The sequence below is a fragment of the Anser anser genome, assembly GCF_964211835.1.
Source record: "Anser anser genome assembly, chromosome: 2".
NCBI lineage: Eukaryota > Metazoa > Chordata > Aves > Anseriformes > Anatidae > Anser > Anser anser.
The window spans coordinates 111,042,346-111,062,300 of record NC_139721.1 but is presented as its reverse complement, the minus strand read 5'-3'; the positions used below and the strand labels follow the sequence as shown (position 1 = coordinate 111,062,300).

The window sequence follows — 19,955 nt, the reverse complement described above, 5'->3', positions numbered from 1 at the left end:
GAAAGGCACTTCCTTGCTTCCAGGACAACTACCATACCTAAACTTGAAGTCATTGCCCCAGAGTAGCGTGTGTAATAAATCACTTTTATTCTGTTCCCAAAATCAGGTTAACGATTTTAGCCAAAGTTCAACAAGCGATCCCTTTGCGGCAGACACGGCCCATGGAAAGTTCCATCCAGACATTTTCAGGCTGGCAAATTTTACACTGGAAAGAGGGACTTCTACTGGAAAATGTTAGGCAGTCTTACACATGGCTACCCAGTCCTTCCAAATGGCTCTCTTGTCCTGCTTTGAGCATGCGTGTGCAGGTATGTACATACGTATGTTTATATGCATGTGCACAAACTGGCACCACATAAGCAATAGGGAATGTCACTCCTGTAAAACTTCCCTACAGAATAGTTTTTGCCTGGATTTTCCAGCCCAGCACTCACTTGCACAGTACAAGCAGGGCACTTTCAGTAGGGCTTGCCGACAATTATTTGGAGAAAACGATGGCCTCTGAAAGAGCCTGGTGCCGAGCCTGCAAAGGACTCTTGGGGCACTTCAGGCCCTAAACACGTCAGCAGCACAGCTGAACAGAAAGCTCCCCCTGCGACACAATACTGCATTGTCAGTGGAAGGTGCACCAACACTCCTGCAGACAGGCGATCAGGGCAGAAAAAAAGGCCACCTTTATAACCATATCTCACTCGCAACCTAATCGCACCAGTTAAAACCCCCACTCCTTTCTCATTTTTCCCCTGTCGGGAAAAAAGTCACTGCATCTGGGTTTCCAAAAACGCTGGGCGCTCGGCAATCCTCCCGAACAACCTCCGGCGGCACCGGCGTGGGGCGAGGGACGCCCGGCTGGGGATGCTCGGCTGGCAGAGCCGGGATGCAGAAGAGCCGAGCCCAGGGCACGGGCACGGGCACGAGCACGGACACGGGCACGAGCACGAGCACGGCCGGGCGCCCCTCCCCGGCCCGCTGTCCCCGCCCTGCCGTGCGCCCCCCCGCGGCCCGGCGGCGGCGCTGGGCGTTGGGTGCCGGGTGCTGGGTGCCGGGTGCCGGGTGCCGGGTGCTGGGTGCCGGGTGCGGAGCGGAGGTGTCCCGGCGGGGATGCAGCATGGCCGAGGCGCCCGCAGCCCCGCACCGCACCACCGGCTCCACGCTGCTGCACCCGCTGAGCGCGCTGCTGGGCATCCCGCTGGACCAGGTGAGCTGCAGCCCCCCGGGGGGGACCGGGTCGGGGTGAGCCGAGCTGGGCTTGGCTGGACTGGGCTAAATTCAGGGCTGTGCAGCCCCCCGGGGCGAGCTGGAGGCGCTGGTGGCTCGGCTTGCCGGCTGCCTGGGTGGGAAGCCGTTGTTTTTCCGGCAGCGCCCTGACAGAAGCCCCTGGTGCTGAGGATGCTGCAGGTCGCAGCAGCGGGGGGATTTGTAGCGCCTCCGGTTGCTCAGCCCGCATGGTTCCGGGCCGTGCCGTGCCGTGCCGGGTGGCGCACCGGGGAGAGAGCACGGGCACGGGCACGGGCACGGGCACGGGCACAGCTCCTCCAGCACCCTGCCAGCGCAATGCAAAGCGCCCGCCCGGAGAAACGTGGAAAGCAGCCTCCCAGCAGAGCGAGCTGCACAAAGCCCTTCCCGGCGTAATGCCCTCCGGGCAGCGGCGTTGCCTGGTTGCTTACAGCCTCCCGGTTACGCTGACCTCCAGCAGAAAGTGCTGCTTCTCCACACCCTGCACACACACACACACACACCCCTCCTTTTGTTGTTTCAAGCCTGCATGCACCTGCTGCCTTTTTCCTGCATTCTTCCAGCGACGAGGAAGTTCGCTCTGGAAGTTTGTGCTGGCCAGGACAAGTCTCCACCAAGCTGCGAGGAGACAGAGCTGTGCTCCGAGAAACCCGGGCGGCAGGAACAGCTTGCTAGAAGTCAGCAGAAGATTGGGACTTACTTGCTTTCTCTTCTGTTCAGAGTGGCCGGTGCCACGTGCCATTTTTTGCTACTATTTGTTTTTAAAGTTGGGCAAGAAATACAGCATTTCATAGATTAAAGCCCCAAACACACTAATTTTTCATTTTATTTTTTTAATAGCAGTTTTTGCTGTGAAAAAGAGATCTGTGGCTCAACACTAAAATTTTTAAGTGATAAAGGCTTATAATTATCTATCAGCTAATACTGATGTTCAGGAGAAGGGGCAGGAAAGGTGATCACCTCCCGTTCGAGGTGCTGTGCGCCATGACTGGTGAGTAGGAAAAGGGGGAAGGGGCCCTGAGCAGTGTGCATTTGCTGCTCCAGCTTGTTTGCAGCAGCGTGGAGCGCACACACATTGGGCTGGCTGGGTCACCGAGCTGTGCCAATGGATGGCCTGCAGCTTTTCCTTCGAAGCTTTCAGCACCCTGGTAGGAAGATGATGCTGGCGGTGGGAAAACCCTCCCCACGCTTCTCCCGGCTGGAGGATGCACTGCTGCATCTGGTTGTGTGCCCTGCCTGTCCCAGGACCCTGGGACTGTTTGAGCCAGTTGCTGATGGCAGGCAGGGGGTGCGTGCCTGCTGGGTTTTCTTGTCCCTGCTCCCCCAAAAACGGGAGAGTACGGTGTGAGGTGTGCAGGCGGAGGGAGCATGGAGCTGTGGGAAAGCTGGACGTGGCTGCCTCGACACAGAGGGCTTGTCACTTCTGCACAGACCTCTTCCCGTGAGGTCTGTGCCCTGAGAGAGGTTCCAGCCTATGAGAAAAATCAGAAAAAGTGTTGAGCTGAAGGTCGGGCAAATGAAAGTAGTGATTGTTAGCCTTTCGTTGCCGAGGTCAGAAAAGCTACAGCCGTGGTAGGTGGAAAATGTTTTGTCATCTTGCAAGCAGCCAGTGTGTCACTAACCATAGGAAGCAGGGCTGAACCTGAGAACATCATTTTTCACATTGTTTTTTTAATTTATTTTACCAACTGTGACATAGGTTTAAAAGCCAGAGGGTGTAATTCCTAGCTGCACGATGTACCTGGCAGACTGCTCATGTTTTATTTACTAGATAGTGTATCGCATGAGAACATAGCAATGTTTTCTGCTTTAGATGCTAAAATAGCCCCAAAGTCTCAGAGTGTATTTACATGGTTCTTTAATGGATGATTTATCTTTGAATTTAACATTGAAATATCATTTTTTTTAAGGAAGAGCTATATTCGGTAACAAGATTAATGAGCTTGAAAGAGGATGAAAAGACTCGTTGTGTTCAATTCATCCTCATATCCCAGGAAAGCAGACTTTGAAGTTTAGCTGACTTGTGTTCTAAAAATATCTGGCTAGGTCAATGACACACCTCCGGCAGCATTTGGAAAAAGAGGGGGGGTGTTTTGATTGTTTGTTTTTCTTGTCACACATGCTACAAATCACTAATTCTGGAGCACCATCCCCTCCAGTAGGCTTATATGGTAACGTGTGGCAAAATATATTTTTTTTCTTTTTTTTGGTCGTATGTACCCTAAATCACTGACTTTTAGGACATCTTCCTCTAGCACAAATCAGTGAGATGTGGTAACTTTAGGATTAAACTTTTAATAGTGTAATTTCTGTAAGCAAAATGCATTTGTATATAAATACGGCGAAGAAATAAGTGCACAATCTAGAGGTATATTAAAAGTATGTTTAATGGCATCATTTATCCATACAGCATTTCTACCATGCCTTCTTCAGCTCTGGGCATCTCTAGAAGTAGGATGGTCAGGTTCGAGGGGTTAAAACATTTGGCTGAAGGAAGTTTCACTTGGCAGGGTCATTTTGCAGTACAGCTCCCTTGGTGCCCTGGGTTGCCTTGGAAGCAGCTGCCCAGGTGCCATACCGCAGCTGCCCCACAACAAACCGTGTTGTTTAGCAGGCCGGACCCTGACCTGCCTCTGACGGTACCACGTTTGTTGACTTTCAAGGAAATGCGTCGTGTTCAAGGAGCATCCCTCAAAAAACGGTGTATGAGCATCTTCTCGTGTTTATATTGGAGGGTTTTTAACTGGAGGGTTTTCATTGATGAGGCCTGCCGCATTGCCCCCGAGGGGAAAAATATGCATTTAAACCTAACACGGGATGCTTTGGCTGCTAGCTGTGCACCTTATCTTTTAATCCTTTCACTGCAGCTGACCTGCATATTCATGTTTTGGCAACAGTTTGAATCAACCACTAACTCTGTGAGGGACTGAAGGGCATGCATCTGAGCCCTGTAGTAGCTGAAGTATTAGAGAAGACTTACTGCCCTCCTTTCAGTTCAAATAGCTCAAAGCGTGCTCGTGAACTGTGGTGGTATTGTTGTTGTTGATAAATATGTGCTGTTTTCTTTCTTTATCAAACATCAACACAAATTCTGATCTCAAAATTGGGGGGTTGTTAAATGTAACACTTTTTCAACTTACTGTTTTGCTCTCACTCCAATGTTGCTTCCCCATTTCCTGGTTTTAGCTTGTCAGAAGACTCATTAGTCCTCAGCTGATTTGCATAAATTTTCTAATTTATTTTTTGGGGTCAAAAAAGACAAATAAAGATTTAGCTGTCTAGGAACTTGAGAGACTTAGGCAGGAACCTGATGGTTTCTTTACCTGTCTTCAACATAAGCATTAGAAGACGTAGTGCTGATGGGGAAAAAAAAAAGCAATTTGTTACAGATCGAGGCAAGATAACTGAAGATAGAAGTTCACTGAAAAGAAAAGTGGAGTTAATGCCTAATTTTTACCTGAAAAAAGCTACTTGAAGGTGACAGCAGTAACTGGTCAGGTTTGGTATGAACTCGGCTTTATTTTAATTCCCTAATGCCAGTCACTCTGCAATTGAAAATTCAGTGTTTTCGTTTTGAATTGCGGCAGCACTGTCAGATTTACTGCCTCCCTGCCTGACATGCCCTCAGCTGGAAAAAATAAAGCTGTGCAACCCTCAGTTATTTGAGAACAATAAGGAAAAATGGCATATGAAATCAACGTATTAATACATATTTACAAAGAGATGTTATGCTTCCAAAAGCAGCTTTAATTTTTATATTTTTTTGGCTTTTCGATACCCAGATTCTGAAAAACTGTAGCCTGTAAAGGAAATCATTAGCTTTTTACTATAATGGCCTGAAGAACACAGCAATCTGTTGAAGAATGGGGGCACTGTGTTGCTGACCCTGTTTTGGGTCCCCAGCAGGGCACAGTTCGTAGTGCTTGTGGTTCTGCACAGCTTTTCTGTGCATGTAGAGCAAAGCCACTCTTCTGCTTGTGCAGGGTCTGGGATGCTGTATGTTACTGAGACAGCCCTGAGGTGGAGGCATAGCTCTTCCCAAGGATTAAGGCTGTCTCCAAAGTGTTTCTTTTTGTTCAGGTCAGTTATTATTAACAATTGCAACGATACACATTTTCCTCTGCCTTGGAAACATGCATTGCCTTTTTCAACATGTTCTCCCTCAGTTTGGCATCAGAGTCTTTGACCTCATGGCTGATGTCTTGATACTGTGTGTGTAAATATTTCCACATCCCTTCATTCCTTGAAAATAAAGTCTGTCCTAGTAAGTTTTTCATTTGGCAAGGGACAAGAGTGCAATGGGAATCAGCCGCTTGCAATTTTCCCCCTTTTAAGCACTTTCCTTCTCATTTGTGTTAAATGAGACCTGGAAAAATAAGCATTAGAGTGCTGCATAAAGTTTCCTGTAACCTTCCCTGTGCATTAATCACATCGGGAGTGATTTAGCAGTGCCCTGCAGCTATTCTGAGACAGTTTAAAGTAGTGATGAAGCTTGGGCACCAGCACTGGGGTCTAGGCACTGAGCACAGAGCTGGCTCTGTGCTTTCAGGGGAGCCCCTGATGCTTAGGATTTATTGCATGTTGGCTGGCCTGGCATGGTGTTTAGTGCCCTGGCTGCTCCTTGGCTGTTGTTACAGGTGAGAACGGACAGCTCTTGAGGCTTACTAAACTGCAAATGGTGCTGGTACTCCCTGGGCAGGGGATGCTGAGGCACTGGGCTTGGCATCAGTGCAGAGGTGAATTTGACCTCCTGTACTTGTCTAAAACCAAATAAAGGGTCTGAGGTCAGCAGGCTTAGTTTCTCTCAGAGTAAAAAAATACCATATGTCACCTAGTAGTTGCAGGTGTCCTTGAGGGTACGAAACTTAGTCTTCTGGATCCTCAGGTAGCTTAGTGAGAGTATCTGCAGAGGGCTTCCAGAAAGTCAGGCTTGCTCCTAGAGTTACAGTCTGGTGCACAGATTTCCGCCATCCTCCACTAATAAGGGGAGCATTTATGTTAATGTGCAGTCAATATAACAATTTGGGAATGAATCTCCTGACTGTCCCCACTTGGCACACTGGGTAACCTGAGCGTGGGGTCCTCAGCATTACCTGCTTTGCTCTCCAGATCTGCTCTTTCTGGGCCATGCTACTTGCTAACGTAGGCACAGCCAACATCTCTGACATGAATTTGGTGGTTTCTTCAGAGTACAGCACTGGTCAGGCTCGTTTGGTTACTTTGATAAGGTGGAATCCAGCCCGTTCTGTATCGGGTTCAGCTTGGTCACCCTGTCGCAGCTCTGCAGGCAGGGAGAACTGCACTTGGAGAGAAAGGGCTGAGGGAAAACCCTTTGGCTTGTCCCTCCCCAGAGCAAGATGGGATTTGATCGTTCTCCCTCCTTACGGCCTTGATTGGAAAAGTTCATTTTCACCAGTTCTTTTTTTTTTTTCTTTCCTGACTTAAAGCATTTTAAACAGCTTTGCAGAACTGTAGGTGAGTACAAAGCAAAAAAGAAAAACACAAACCGTAGTTTCAGCTGTATTTTTTTTTAAACCTCCTTTGCCTGCTTACAGTATATTGCGTCCTAAGTGGAGTTGGGTGGGAAACAATTTTTAGTGTTTCACACTTGCCTCGTGATAAGAAATTTTCAGGTAAAAAAACTGTAATCTTAACAATGTGAGTACACAAAACTTCTAAGTGTATTTCTGAACCAGATAAATTTATTTTGAAACATTTAAAAATTCCTTAATAGTTTGTTCCCATCATTCCTCTATTAACAAAATATCCAAAAGAAAAACAATTTTTAAAGCCAAACTCAAACCATTAACTATTAACCAGAGAGCTTTGTCTGCTTGAAGCATTCTGTCATCTGTATTTTCTGAACAGCAGGAATAATGCTCCCAACAACCAGAAGGAAAGTTAGTCGATCCACTGATAAGAGTACTGCCTGGTCCGAGACAAAACAAACACTAAATGTTAGAACAATTCTTCCGCCACGGTTTCTAGTACATAACCTCATAACCTGCCTCTTTCTTGATTTTTTTTTTCTTCTTTTATGGATGGTATCTGGGGACTCTAAACACTTGCTGGGTGTTTCTGGGTGATGGGGTTGCTGGATGACAGGGATTTTGCCTATGGCTGCTGTGTGTGAACGAACTGTGCACCACAGTGAGTCAGATGCCTCCTGGAAGCATTTGAGCTACTTATCTAGATGACTTGTACAAAGGGCAGATACACCTGAGTGCGTGTATCTGACTAATAAATCCTAGACAAAAATCTGGCAATCCCGTGGACTCGCAACTTCAAAATTTGTGGTTCAGTATCAGATTAAATTCTGCAGCCTTCCAGTTCAGCAAGTGAGTCAGGCTGGAGACCTCTGGGAGGGAAAAAAGGGAAAGGAAATGAGTCCAAAGGACTGATCCTTTAGATCAGTCTTTTGGATCACATGCAGAACAACGAATAAATAAATAAATAAATACCTATCTCAAGCCAAGAAAGCATCTTCAGCTGCTGGCTTTCATGCACAGGGTGATTGCTTGCTCCTTTGACAGGCCTTGGTCTTGTGACAACAGTTCTAGGTCAACTTGAGCAATTTCTTCATCTGTGTGGTTTCTTGTTCAAGTGGCTTTCAGCACTGTTGTGCAGATAGGGCAGGAATGGGGAAGGCAGGACGACAAGGCAAAAAAACAAGGCATTTGAGGACCCCCCACTCCCAACATTTCTCAGATAACTTCAATGCTTGTTTTCATGCTCATACATACCAGTTTTATTTTGAACTTTTTTTTCCAAGTACTGTTGAGACAAAGAGATTTAATTATTAACTCTTACACCCAGCTTAAATGGCATTATCAACTAGTGAAAGTGGTTTTTTTCTTCCTGTTATCAGAGTATGGGAGTGTTAAAGAATGGTATGGTGTTGACTTTGTTTATCTCATGAGTGCAGGGAGAAGGTAGTTTCAATCACTGGCTCTTTAGCTTTGCAGCATTTTCACCAACAAATTCCAGCTGATCAATGATTTATCTGGTTGCAGGAGAGACATTTTTAGAATTACTTTGCTCACTCACAAATACTGCGGATTCTTAGTTTAAGTTACCTTGCATTTATACCTCTTCTGCTGCAGTGTTCCTGGGAAAGTTTTACAAAGTATGCTGTGTCGAAGACAAGGAAAAACCAGTGCAGACAAATGATTCGAATACGGTGACTGGGAAGTTAAAGGACTTGTTCTTTGAATTGCATCGTTTTTGATGGCACGGTGTTTTACATCCACAGTGAGTTATAGGCACTGCTAGCACCCACAGCTGTTTGTACCTTTGTGTGTGTGTTTGTGTTCATGCATATTCTCTTGAGGCAAGAATTTGTGGTCTCTGGTTGCCACAGCAACAATAACACTACACTCTTGTAGTGTTTTTTTTTTGGTCTGTTTTATACCACTAAGTTGAAAGCGTAGGCATAATGCTGTGGTACATTGAGGGATATGATAGAGTCCTAAGAGAGTGATCTTATTTGTTTTTCATTCAGAGAATGTAACTTTAATGTAGTGTTACCTGTACTGCTGCTTCTCTGCTAGGGTACTACTTCCTGATTGCAAACCTGCAATTGCAGAGAAGAAAATGGACTCAGCAGTTGGGAAAAAGAAAGTTTTAGGGAGGGTCTGCTCGTGCTAAACAGCAAATAAAATTGGAACCAAGAAAGGTCCAGAGTAGAAGGAGAATGGTGACATATACGTGTTTTTGTCTGGTTGCAGTTGCAGCAGTCAGTTGAAGGATAACTATGGGTATTCTTTGCCATGAAACCAGAACGAAAACATGAACAAGGTAAAAGAGAAAAAATTACAAGTTAGACTTCTTTTCTTAAACGTGGAAAAGCGAAGTGGACTGTTTGCTTTAGAAAACCGACTTTTAAGGGGGATCATGGTAAAAGTATATGTGAGCGGTATAAAGGAAGTATAGGGCTTCTTCCCTTCAGTCTCCCAGTGCTTGTCCACATGAAGAGGAAGATGTGATAATGCTGAAGGCTGCAGATTCAACAGTGATTCAAATGATTTTTCATACAGTCCAGAACTGGGCTGTGAAACTCATTTCAACAGGATGCTGCTAAGGCCAAGAACTTGCCCAAAGCCAGTGAGGACTTGGATGTTTATAGAAAAAACACGAGTATCCAGAGTGAAATACTTAACAGCTTAAAAGGGAAAGCTTTTGGAAGTACATATTATTTTGCTGGCTCCTTTCAGGGCTTGTCCCCTCTGCAGTAACCAGCTTCTGGCAGCTCTGCCTCTGGTATTGCTGATGCTGTTGGGATCCCGAGCCACTGCTGGCAGCCCGGAGCACGGCTGCTCTCATTACAGGCGAGTGGCTCTGCCAGAGTCATCTTCCCCTCCCAGGGCTCGACTCGACACTGAGTTTATCACTTGAGTTTCTTCATGCTGTTAAAACAGGGAGCAGATCTGTAGGGAAGGTAGTTGACACTCAGGAAGGTTCACCTGCCCATTGCCCTGTGTTCAGGGAGCCCAGCCTACAGCTATCCTGTCATCTTATATATTAAGTCACTGTCCACTTACATGCTTTGCAATGTTTTCTCCTCTTGTGTATCCCTTTACATGCCTCTTCTGATTTTAATAGGTTATTTTGTCCGCATGGTGAGCATTTCCTGTCTGCTCAGTTCATGCTGCAGATCTCTTAACACTGTATTTGGGAGTTTTGTGATCTGCACATTCATTCTCTCTGATGTGGTGCAGCAGCTGTCTGGTGTAGTCTTCCTTCATCCTTTGATAGGGTTCTGACATGCTGATCATTAGTCTGTCATCTAACAGTTAATCAACCATACATTTTACGTGTGCCATTAACTGAATTGCCTAGCTATCTCAGTTGGACTTCCTGATTTTCTGGCTTGGATAGAGTTGAGTCAGGCTTTAAATTAGATGAATTTCAGGGCTCAAATAATTATTGGGAGGAAATTGATTCCATTTCTGCCTCCTCTTTTTTCTTTTTCTTTGATACTTCAGTATTTGAGCATAATCGCTAATAAAGGCAATGTACCAGGCAGGTTTGGAAGACCCTAAATGGCAGATGTGACTCTGCTTCCCACGCCTGGGATCAGCTATTTGCAATCTCCTTGGCTATTTCTGCGTGCTGGCTGGGGGAGCCAATGGCCTCGTTTATTTGCTGGCAGGTGGAACTACTAACTGTGTCCTCGAGAGGTGTCAAGCAGTCAGTGGGGACCCCTGTCCCTGGTCATCCCCCTCCGAGACCCCTTTCCCTTGTCTGGTACAAAGTACGCACTACCTGTTGCTCAGGTGCCTTCCAGCATCAGGGAAAGTGATACAGCAGTGGGAAAAATTTCATATGTATTTTAAGACAGCTTAAATTTGCTTAAATAAATAAATAATTAAAACCTGAAATACTTTCTCAAAGTGCTTCTGAAGTAGCTAGATGTTACTAGTTAAAAATGCTGTAATAGAAAGAGAGGTTAAAATAAATTTTGCAAGCTAGCTGTGCAGGTCATGCACTGTACTAGTTCTTTCAAAGCATTTTTTCAAAGCTTGTTTGAAGGGGAAGTTATAATTATTTATGCAACTTAAATGATTGTTGAATTTCTTTCCCCCACCTATTTTCATGTTCGTAGTGTAGATCGAGAAGAGCTGGTTTGGAGTTTTTGGACATTTGTTGCTGTGCTTTTTGTTTTTTCTTTTTTTTCCCTCTTTTTTGACATTATGTTGCTTGTCACTGCATAGTAGGAGCCTCACTTTAATAATATTAAAATATAAGGGCATTCTTTTCTTTCTTCCAAAGTGCTAAAGGGGAAAAAAATGAGACATACTCCTGTTGCCTAATGGTTGGTCTCCTTTGCAGGGGAAACCAAGTTAGATTTCTGCTATTGCTGACCCATAAGCATGGCAAAAGTACTTCTGGGGAAAAGTGTTAATACTGTGACTAACTAATGCAAAAGTGGGTGTGTTTTCTTTTCCCCTTCCTGATATAGCAGTTATCTTTGGAAAAAATTCAGTGTTAGAGCCCAAAGATCTGCTGAATGATATACAAATAGAAGTATGGACCTCTGGGGGGGGGGGGGGTATATAAAAAAGGTGGCATCTTTATAATGCTGCAAGGAAATAAAATATTTTTTTTCCTTAAATGTAGTATACTGTAAGTGAAGCCTAATCTGTAGCAAAATCCAAGTTTTTCTTCTTTTTTTTTTTTTTTAACTGTTTACATTTCTTATTGGGCAATTGACACTTGCTCATGCTGTGTTTTTTTCCTGTAGTTTTTGTTTTGTTTTGTTTTGGTTGCTAAGTTTGAAAACTAGGAAATTTTTTTTTTTTTTTTTTGGTGGGAGAGAGGGAGAAGCCCCTGGAATTCATTCAGGGCACAACTTTTCAGCAAAGTACTAACGATTTCCAGATATTTTAGTTTAGTGACAGTGAGATGTTCGACTTGCAGGAAGTCCTGAGTGGTTGTCACTTTTAAGTTACTTTTTTTCAGTTATTGTCTGAAGTTAGGCACCTAAAATTAGACATGTTCCAAACTCCAGCTTCCAGAGATATTTGCTGTAGATGTAAGGTGCTTGTAACACAGGCATAACTCAACAGCTGGCTACATTCTTGTCTTCTTGCATGGTTCAAGATCCAAAATAAATGAGTGTAATGCTGGAGTATACTGCAAATTCTGAGAAGAGAAGAAAAAAAAAAAAAAAGGGAAAGGCAGAACAGCCACAACAGGATATTGTAGCTGTACACGTTTTATTGGTGGCTTCTCTTCCTGCCATGGTTCTGAAGGGATTAAAAATAAGTCTGCAGCCCACATAAATGAAGGTTAGATAAACACATTTTATGTTAAATACCACAGAGCAATAATTTTACCTTTTAAACTGTAGAATAATAGGGAAGAGTAGTATTTTATGACTGAAACCTCGTGGTTGTGAAAACAAATATCAGCTGCTGGCAGTTCACTGAGGCTTGCTGATTCTACACAGTCACCAGTATAGCAAAGGAATAGGAGAAATATGATTGTCCTTTTGAATAATAATAATAATAAAGAAAACATGCAGTCTTCTGGAAAAAGGCTAAAAAAGTGAAGAAAAAGGTTATCTGGAAAAATGTATTTGCCAGTAGAAGCAAAGTATGGGGTGGGAATGGGAGACTGTGCATGCAACTCCAGAAAATGAAAGTTTTCATGGTTTATGGAAACAAAGAAAGCGAGTTACTAGTTGTTATGTTTGCAAAGATAATTGCCTAAATATAAATTGAAAATGTGATTTCCCAGTCAAATAAATGGTTATGACTAGAGGTTACTACAAAAAAGGTGGCTCTGCATATACACTCTCCCCTGGTGTCATGTTCCTTTTTCCTCTCTCGTGGAAAAACCTGTCAGTTGCCTTTACTGATGGCTTCCCAGAATCTTTGTGTATCCTCTTTTGCCAGTGGGAGATCCACGCTGGAAGGTAGCTGGGGACATTTTCAGTACCTTTCAGTAAATGCTGTGGCTCTGCAGTGTCAGAGGGGGTTTGGTGGCACCCTGAGGTCAGTGCCCCACGTTTTGCTAGGCTAGACTGTGGGCAGAAGAACATAGATGTTCACCTGTCTGAGTTGGTGTGCCCTGAAAGGATTGCTTTTAAACTCAGCTTAAAACGTTTTCTTCAGTGCTTGCCAGTTTTCCTTCCCTTCTTCTGCAGGTGTTGTTACTGGGCATTTCGGAGATGCACAGCTACTTAGGGAAGAGCACAGGAAGAGTTGAGGTTTGCAACGCCTGCCTGCAGAAGCAGGAAGCTGGTGGTGTTTGACAGCACCCGGGACAGAGGAGCATTGTTACCTGCGTCTCTTCCACACGTACCGGGCAGTAAATACACAGGCACATTGTGTTTTTTGTTTTTTTTTTTTCCCGACTCTATTTCAAGCACTTGAAGTGGGCTTAGTTTACTGCAGAACACCTGCTTCTGAAATATTATACCATTTTAAGCTGGCTTTAAGTGGTAAACCAAAGAGTGGAGCACCAGGAACTGTGGGTCATTTTTGGCAATCCCGCCTCTTACAATGAAATGGAAGTCCTGTATCATGGTCCGGAGACTCCTTTCTCCTTCTGTTAATGCATGGAGTATTGCTACTGTTCATCTTCCTAAGTCTACAGTGTGCATTTCTGTGGCTAAGTTTATTCATCTCCATTACTTTTATAGTCAGTAGAAGGACCTGGTTCAGACTTGTATTTTAGGACTCTATGAATTGCAACCTAAAATTCCCTTTATTCCCCATTAACAATAAAGGAATTTTGATGGGCTGGCTCCAATACTGACATCAGTGTTTGGAAGGATAAATTCTACACCTTCCTTTAGCAAAGTCCTTTCATACAGTTTTAAATCATACCCTAATATGCTATTTTTTTACAGTGCCTTTGTTTTTTAAGTTACTAAGAGAACGATTTAAAGTTTAATACATGATGTTCCAGATTTTAGATGTGTAAGGGCCTAATAAATTCTTACATAATACCGCTGATATGTCTGAAAGTCTTAATCTTTGATCAAGGCACTTTATTCCAAGGACAACAGGTTTAAATTTATCACAGTGCTGACAGTTTCTTCGGCGTTTTGGGGGGACAGGACAACAACTTTCTTTTGGTGTAGAATAACTCATGAAGTCGGCACTTTTTTTCCCTTGCGGATGTTTGTTTCTTTCATTGCATTCACACACTGGTATATCATTGTGAATAAAATTGCTCAGTTTGTTGGTGTGCACTTTTATGGTGTGACATATTTTTCTATAGAAAAGGAACTGAAAATAGAATTGCACAGACATTGCAACAACAATAATGGGGCAAACCGTTTTAGATTTGCCAGTTCCCATTCTAGTGCAGGATTGCACTTGAAGCCTTCTGCTTTATTTTTAAACCAGTGGATATGTATAGGCACTAGGTTTTCATCTGGCCTGAAAGTTAAGCATGCTTCTGAACTGGGATTTGAGAAACATTGCTCTAAGTGTTGTGCCATTCCTACATTCATGCAACTTCCATTGGTAGTTGGGGAATATAATTTACACTGAAGCCACAGACAGACACGCCAGCAGGATGGCTGGGTATACATATACACATATGTATTGTCTTCCTCCTCTGTATTGAATAAATCGTGTCTATTACACAGACAAGGCAAAAAGGTACATGACTTGCTGTGCTGCACTCCAAGATTTTAAAAACGAAACCTCCGAATCTGGGAAAAAATGCAGATCTGTATTGATGATACTCTTAGCACTGTTGCTTTGAAGTTGATTACTACAGAATACAAAAACTCAAATTAGATGCCTGAACCCAGCAACTGGCAGAGAAAGGAGGGAAGCAGTGCTGTGGTGTCTCTACCATGGGTGATTCCCAGTGCTCTGGGGACTTTCAGAAGAAGCTTCACAGGCACCAACGTCTCTGCTTTGTTGTGTTTTACTCTTCTGGAGTTGTTCTTTTCCTTGTTTCTGTTCATTTTCACTTCTCTCTCCTAACTTCAAGTATGCTTAAATTGGGTCTTCTGAGTGGAGCCTCTGAGAAGAGCTGGAGTGATGGAATAATGTGATGCCAAGGCAGATCTGTTCCCTCTGCTTTAGTATGAATCTGGTGCCTAAGCAAGGAAGGTAGAAAATAGAAGATGCCATTTTTCCTATGGGAAGTATAAGGTCCCAGTGACTTACTACTTCCTCTGGAAGCTTTTGTAAAAAAAAAAAAAACAAGGCTGGTGGTCCTAGTTTTTTTTGCTGTTAAAATTCTTGTTTGGATAACTACATTTAACTCTTCTTCCTTTTTTTCTTTTCTGATTAAAATATCCTCCATACTTCGACCTGCTGGCTGTAGTTTTGCTTTTAGCATCTGCCATAATATATCATGCAATGCAGTAGCTGCACAGAGGTGTGTCAAATTGTTCTGTTTAAAGTACACTTTTTGGGTAAAAGGTGCTGTAATTACAGTGTTGCCTCACTGCTGAGTAGCCTGAAGAAAAGAAGCAGCTCTCCCAACAGCCTAAAGGTGTTCTGAGTTGTTTTTATTTTATTTTTTATTTTTAATCCTGAGTGACTAAAAGTTCCAGCTTGCTTGATTTTACTGCTGCTTCTATTATAAGTAGAATTTAGTGCTGGCTATCTCAGGTACAAAGGAATTTCATCACACTATGTTTTGGCATTAGTCACTGAGAGAACAGTAATTACTGACTTGCAGGTAGTGGCAGAACATCACTGCACATAAATGATCACTACTTAAACATCTGTTCAACATACAGAGTCAATACAGTTCAGTGCAAGAGTTGTTGACAGCAAGCTAAAGCTGCGTTTGGATCTGGTCCGCGTGTTAGCCATCAAAACCGTATGTATGAATGTGTAACTCAGCACTGTGATGTAGGTTTGACTTACCAGACTTTTTACTTAAATGTTTTTCTTTTTAAATTTCTGATGTCTCAGGATTTAATCTGTTCTGTAGCTCTATTTGTGTGTCCTGCTAGTGATTATTCTGCTGGTGGCTTCGTAGAGGTAATCCAGAAAGAACATCTGTTTCAAGTTTATAGTCTAAATCACGGAAGGATATTTGACTGTGTAAGTAGGGAAACAGCAGAATTCATCCATGAAAACAGCACAACAGGCCAAAATGCAGTCGATTTGGCATATTCTACTTTACCAACTCCATATTCAGCATACAACAGCATCAAAAAAGCCAGGGCTATAAGAATTTAGTGCTACTGCTGAAGAGGCCGATAATCTGAAATGAATCATGCATGTACTCTTCCCTCCCTCAGGAGAGGTATTTCTCAGATTACTGTTTGCTTTGCTTCTGCCCCTTCAAAATCTTCCACAGGGCTCCTACAACACAAATTCAGAGAAATGAGAAACCTGACATGATTTCTGCGATACTGCCCTTCTTTTTGGGGTGTTTGTCACTTCCCTGCAGAGTAAAGTGATCTCTGCAGAGAATATTTGTCCTTAGGGTTCATAAAAATAGTCTGGAAGATCAAAATATTTTGAAAAAAAATCACGAAGTATCAGATATCTTTGAGAAGATCTTGACACACCCATTTCAAATATCACAGTTTGGATGTTACAAAATGCTATCAGAACAGCAGGTCTGTTTTTCAACATCAAAGTAGAAAGGTCTCCAACAAAATGAACTTAAACATGTTGTTTGCCAGGTGTCCTTGGCTATATGTGAAAAATAATTTTTTAAAAGGGGAAAACCAAGTTATTGCATTTATATAATGCTCACTTTTTCTTTGCAAGCGTGATACCTTCCTGGAAGATGGGGCTGATCTCCAGTGAAGAGGAATGTTTTATTACAGCATTCCCTGTTCAAAATACTACCCAAGCACTATTGGACTCCACAGACAGTGAGTGGTATGACTTAAGAAGAAGTTGCTGTTGCTTTCAGTAGTTTCTATTAATATGCTTCCTTATGCTTTTCCAGGTACTGAAAACTGCTGTTTGGTGTTCTGTGTTAAGTTGGTTAATGAGTAGAGAAAAGATGCTAATTTACAAGATAAAAAACCTTGTAGCAGCCTCCTAAACTATTGCTCAGTACCTCACTAGTAGACAGCAGCAAATACTTAGTATCTTGACCATGCTATGATGTCATTTTTAAACCGATTGCACGCTTTCTTTGTGCAATGGATTTAAAGCCTTATTCTCTAGTTTTGCTGGTGAATGGTAGACTTAAAGCCTTGTTCTTCAGTTTGCTGGTAAGCTCAAGGCCTGGGATAAGAGTAGAGGTACCTTCTGTGCAATCTATAATCTGAGGACAGTCTGTGTTATCTGTTGCCTGATGAAACTGGCGTGGACCTGAATGACAGCTGGGAATATTTTGGCAGCCTGTCTGTGCAGAACTCACTTGCACCTCTGTCTGTGAGCATATATGAACGTGCATCAAGCCTGCTTTTGCCCAAGGGCTGTATGTTGCAGGGGATGCGTCTGCACTGTGTCATCAAACAAGTGACAAGTTAGCAGGGTGACTTATTGTATTGATTTTCACAGTGAATGAGAAGTAACTCAAATTAATCGCATTAATAAGATTTTTGCATACAGAGGACTGTCCGTTTTGAGTAATGAACTTAATTGCCATTTGGAGTTTGGAGAGAACTCTGTGGTCAATTTGTTACATCCTCCTAGATTTCTGGAAAGTGAGATCAGATTTTCTGCTAGTATAATGGAGGAAGAAAGTAGTAAAGGAAAAGCAAAGTATTTTTGTGGTCAGAACAGAATGTAGGATGTTTCTTCCTGATACTTAACTATAAGGAAAATGTTAAAAGCATTAAAATAAGACTACTTGTTTAAGCTTATTGTCTCTTCCTGAAGTATGATCTAGCAATCCTCAAATGTCTATTACCACTTTGTTAAATAGGGAGATTTGCAGATGCAAGGATTGTGGGATGAGTGGAATGAAGCTTCCCAAAGTGGATGATTAGTAGCCCCCCTGAACTGTGGTGAGCAGTAGCCAAGACTATTTGTCATGATTTGGTGAAAGGGTGCAAAGCCAAGTTTTGCCTCCTGCCATATTTTCTGTTTTCCATCCCAAGAACTTCAACCTAAGAAAAGCACTTTCCATTTTATCCTTGTAAGATTTCTGGTTTTCATTGTTAGGGGTGTGTTTTCTTTTTTTTCCACATTTTCCAGTACACCAAACTACATATTTATCTGTCTTTTTCTGGAAGTGAAGTGTGGCAACTTGCTATTCCCCAAAGCCAGTTTTCCTCCAGAACAAAAGGTGATCTTTGTTCCCATTCAATGTTGTTGGCAGGGGGTTCATTTCTTCCAGATGCTGACATTTTTAGAGATAGGTATCTAATGCCAGGTATTTGGAACTTTGATGTTGTGACTTGCCAGCTGGCCCATAAAAGTGTCCCACTGCAGATGGTTAATGAGACCCAGTAAAAGATAAGACAAGAATTTTCTGTTTTATTTCATTTCTTTCTGAGAAAGGTTAGGAAGTTGAAGGTGACTTCCCCATGTAGTACACCCTGCATGGTGATTGAAACAACTGAGAAGGTGACTGAAGGAGTTAGTGTTTCCCCTTTCTACAGTACCAATCCAATATTTGCCAAGTTGGTTTTACCCTATTAAAAATGGGAGAAGCTCCAAATGTTTGATGAATTTTCAACAAACCTTTTATGTCCTTCAAGGGATTTGATTTTGGTGTGAAGAACTGTATGGGGATTTTGAAGCCATTATGTTTAGTTATTCTTGTATCAGCATCATCCATGCTTATTCTGTGGTTTTGATCAGAGTGCTAGCTTTGTGTAAAATTCAGATTTGCAGACTGAACATCATTTTGTGTTATTGCTATTAGAGAATTTGAATGGATAAAAGGATGGAACAAAGATTTATTTTTCTTCGTTGTTCATACCTGGTGTTTACATGCTCTGGAGCCATCTGAATTTTTTAAGTCAAGACTATTAGATATTAAAGAATTCCTTAACCGGACGACAATAACCATCAATTCAGTTGGGCTGGATCTGTTCCATATTTTCTCTCTCTTCAAAATTACAGATATCTTGTTTCTGCATTGTAAGGCTGCCTTCAGCTGGCTGTGACTTGGATGCAAGTCTTCCAGATGTCAGTGCAGGATACTGTGATGAGACAGGCTTTACATCCTCCAAAGTTTAATCATGGAAAATGAAGATAGTATCTTGTTTTGGCAACGTATCATGGGCTCTGATTCCTGATTTTGTTACATCTTACTTGCTGGACCATGGAAGAAAATGACTGTGTAAAAAAATAAAGGTGTTTCTTTTTTGCTAGCAAAGTTGATGTGGAAAAAAAAAATAATGACAACACAGAATATATGTGACTAGCTAAAAACAAGGGTTAAATGACTTATAATGATGGGTCACAGTGGGAGATAATTGAAGGGATAATTCCCATATAATTTCTTTTCTGTTTCCATGTTATTTTTATGTGGATACCATCCATCCAAGTTCAGAAGCCCTCAATTTACTGTTAACAAATTGTTTTTAGCAACAGTGGAAATAACCAAAAAGGAGTAATATGAACTCTTTCCCCTTTAGGAAGGAGAGGAAAGTGTGGCTCTTACTTTGCTTGTGATCCAGTACAACACTTCTTAAACTCGCAGGGATATGTTCACTTAACCACCTTAAATACCTATATAGTGAAGAATAAGATGCATGTTAAATGGAATGCAGTAAAGTCACTGTCAAATGAATTGGCAGTGTTTGTGTGTGAGTGCATGTGTTTAAAAGTGTTAGGTATAAATAATTAAACAGAGGTGGCAGTCATATGAAAAGCTGTCACATCACTCCGTTATTCTGTAGAGTAATAGGCCAGGTCTAGTGGCAGAGTTAGTGCTCAGTTTTAAATAAGGAATTCTGCCTTCCAGGCAGATTGAATTTTCACAGCACTTGGAATGGAGTTCCCCAGTTTTGCTGGTACTTTCACATTTGTTTTACATTCCCCAAATCCAAGAAACAAACAACCCTCCCCACCTTGTGACAGGCTGGAGTTAAGAAAAGTTTTGGTCTGGTTTATCTGTGCTTTCAGCTTGGCTCAAGTACACTCATTAGGGACTGATCAGTAGAAGTATCCTGCAGTTACTCAGCATCTCTGAAAGTCAATCTTGCAGTAAATTGTGTTCTAGACCTTTCAGGGAGCTCTGTTCAGCTAAATTTGATCTTCAGGCTGAACCCCACAGAAATCAGATGCCATGTTTGAATTCTAAGTGCAAGTGTCCAGTGGGAAAGGTACAAGAAATATTCCTCAATACTCAAGTTTATTCTTTTTTTTTTT

The 19,955-nt window shown here is 42.6% G+C and overlaps 1 protein-coding gene across 5 annotated transcripts in view; it reads left to right on the top strand.

Moving 5' to 3' along the window:
• The first annotated feature begins 458 nt into the window (after nt 1-458).
• The window catches only part of MBOAT1 (membrane bound glycerophospholipid O-acyltransferase 1), a 57,212-nt gene continuing 37,715 nt past the window's right edge, over nt 459-19,955 (top strand). The window contains exons 1-2 of one of the 5 annotated variants that reach the window (XM_083822424.1): nt 1,058-1,198; nt 16,443-16,556. Coding sequence is in view for 3 of the 5 variants with exons in the window: in XM_083822421.1 (XP_083678547.1) it covers nt 856-1,208 (353 nt within the window). In the remaining 2 variants the exon portion in view is untranslated. The other 4 variants (XM_083822420.1, XM_083822421.1, XM_083822422.1 and 1 more) reach the window with 4 other exon arrangements.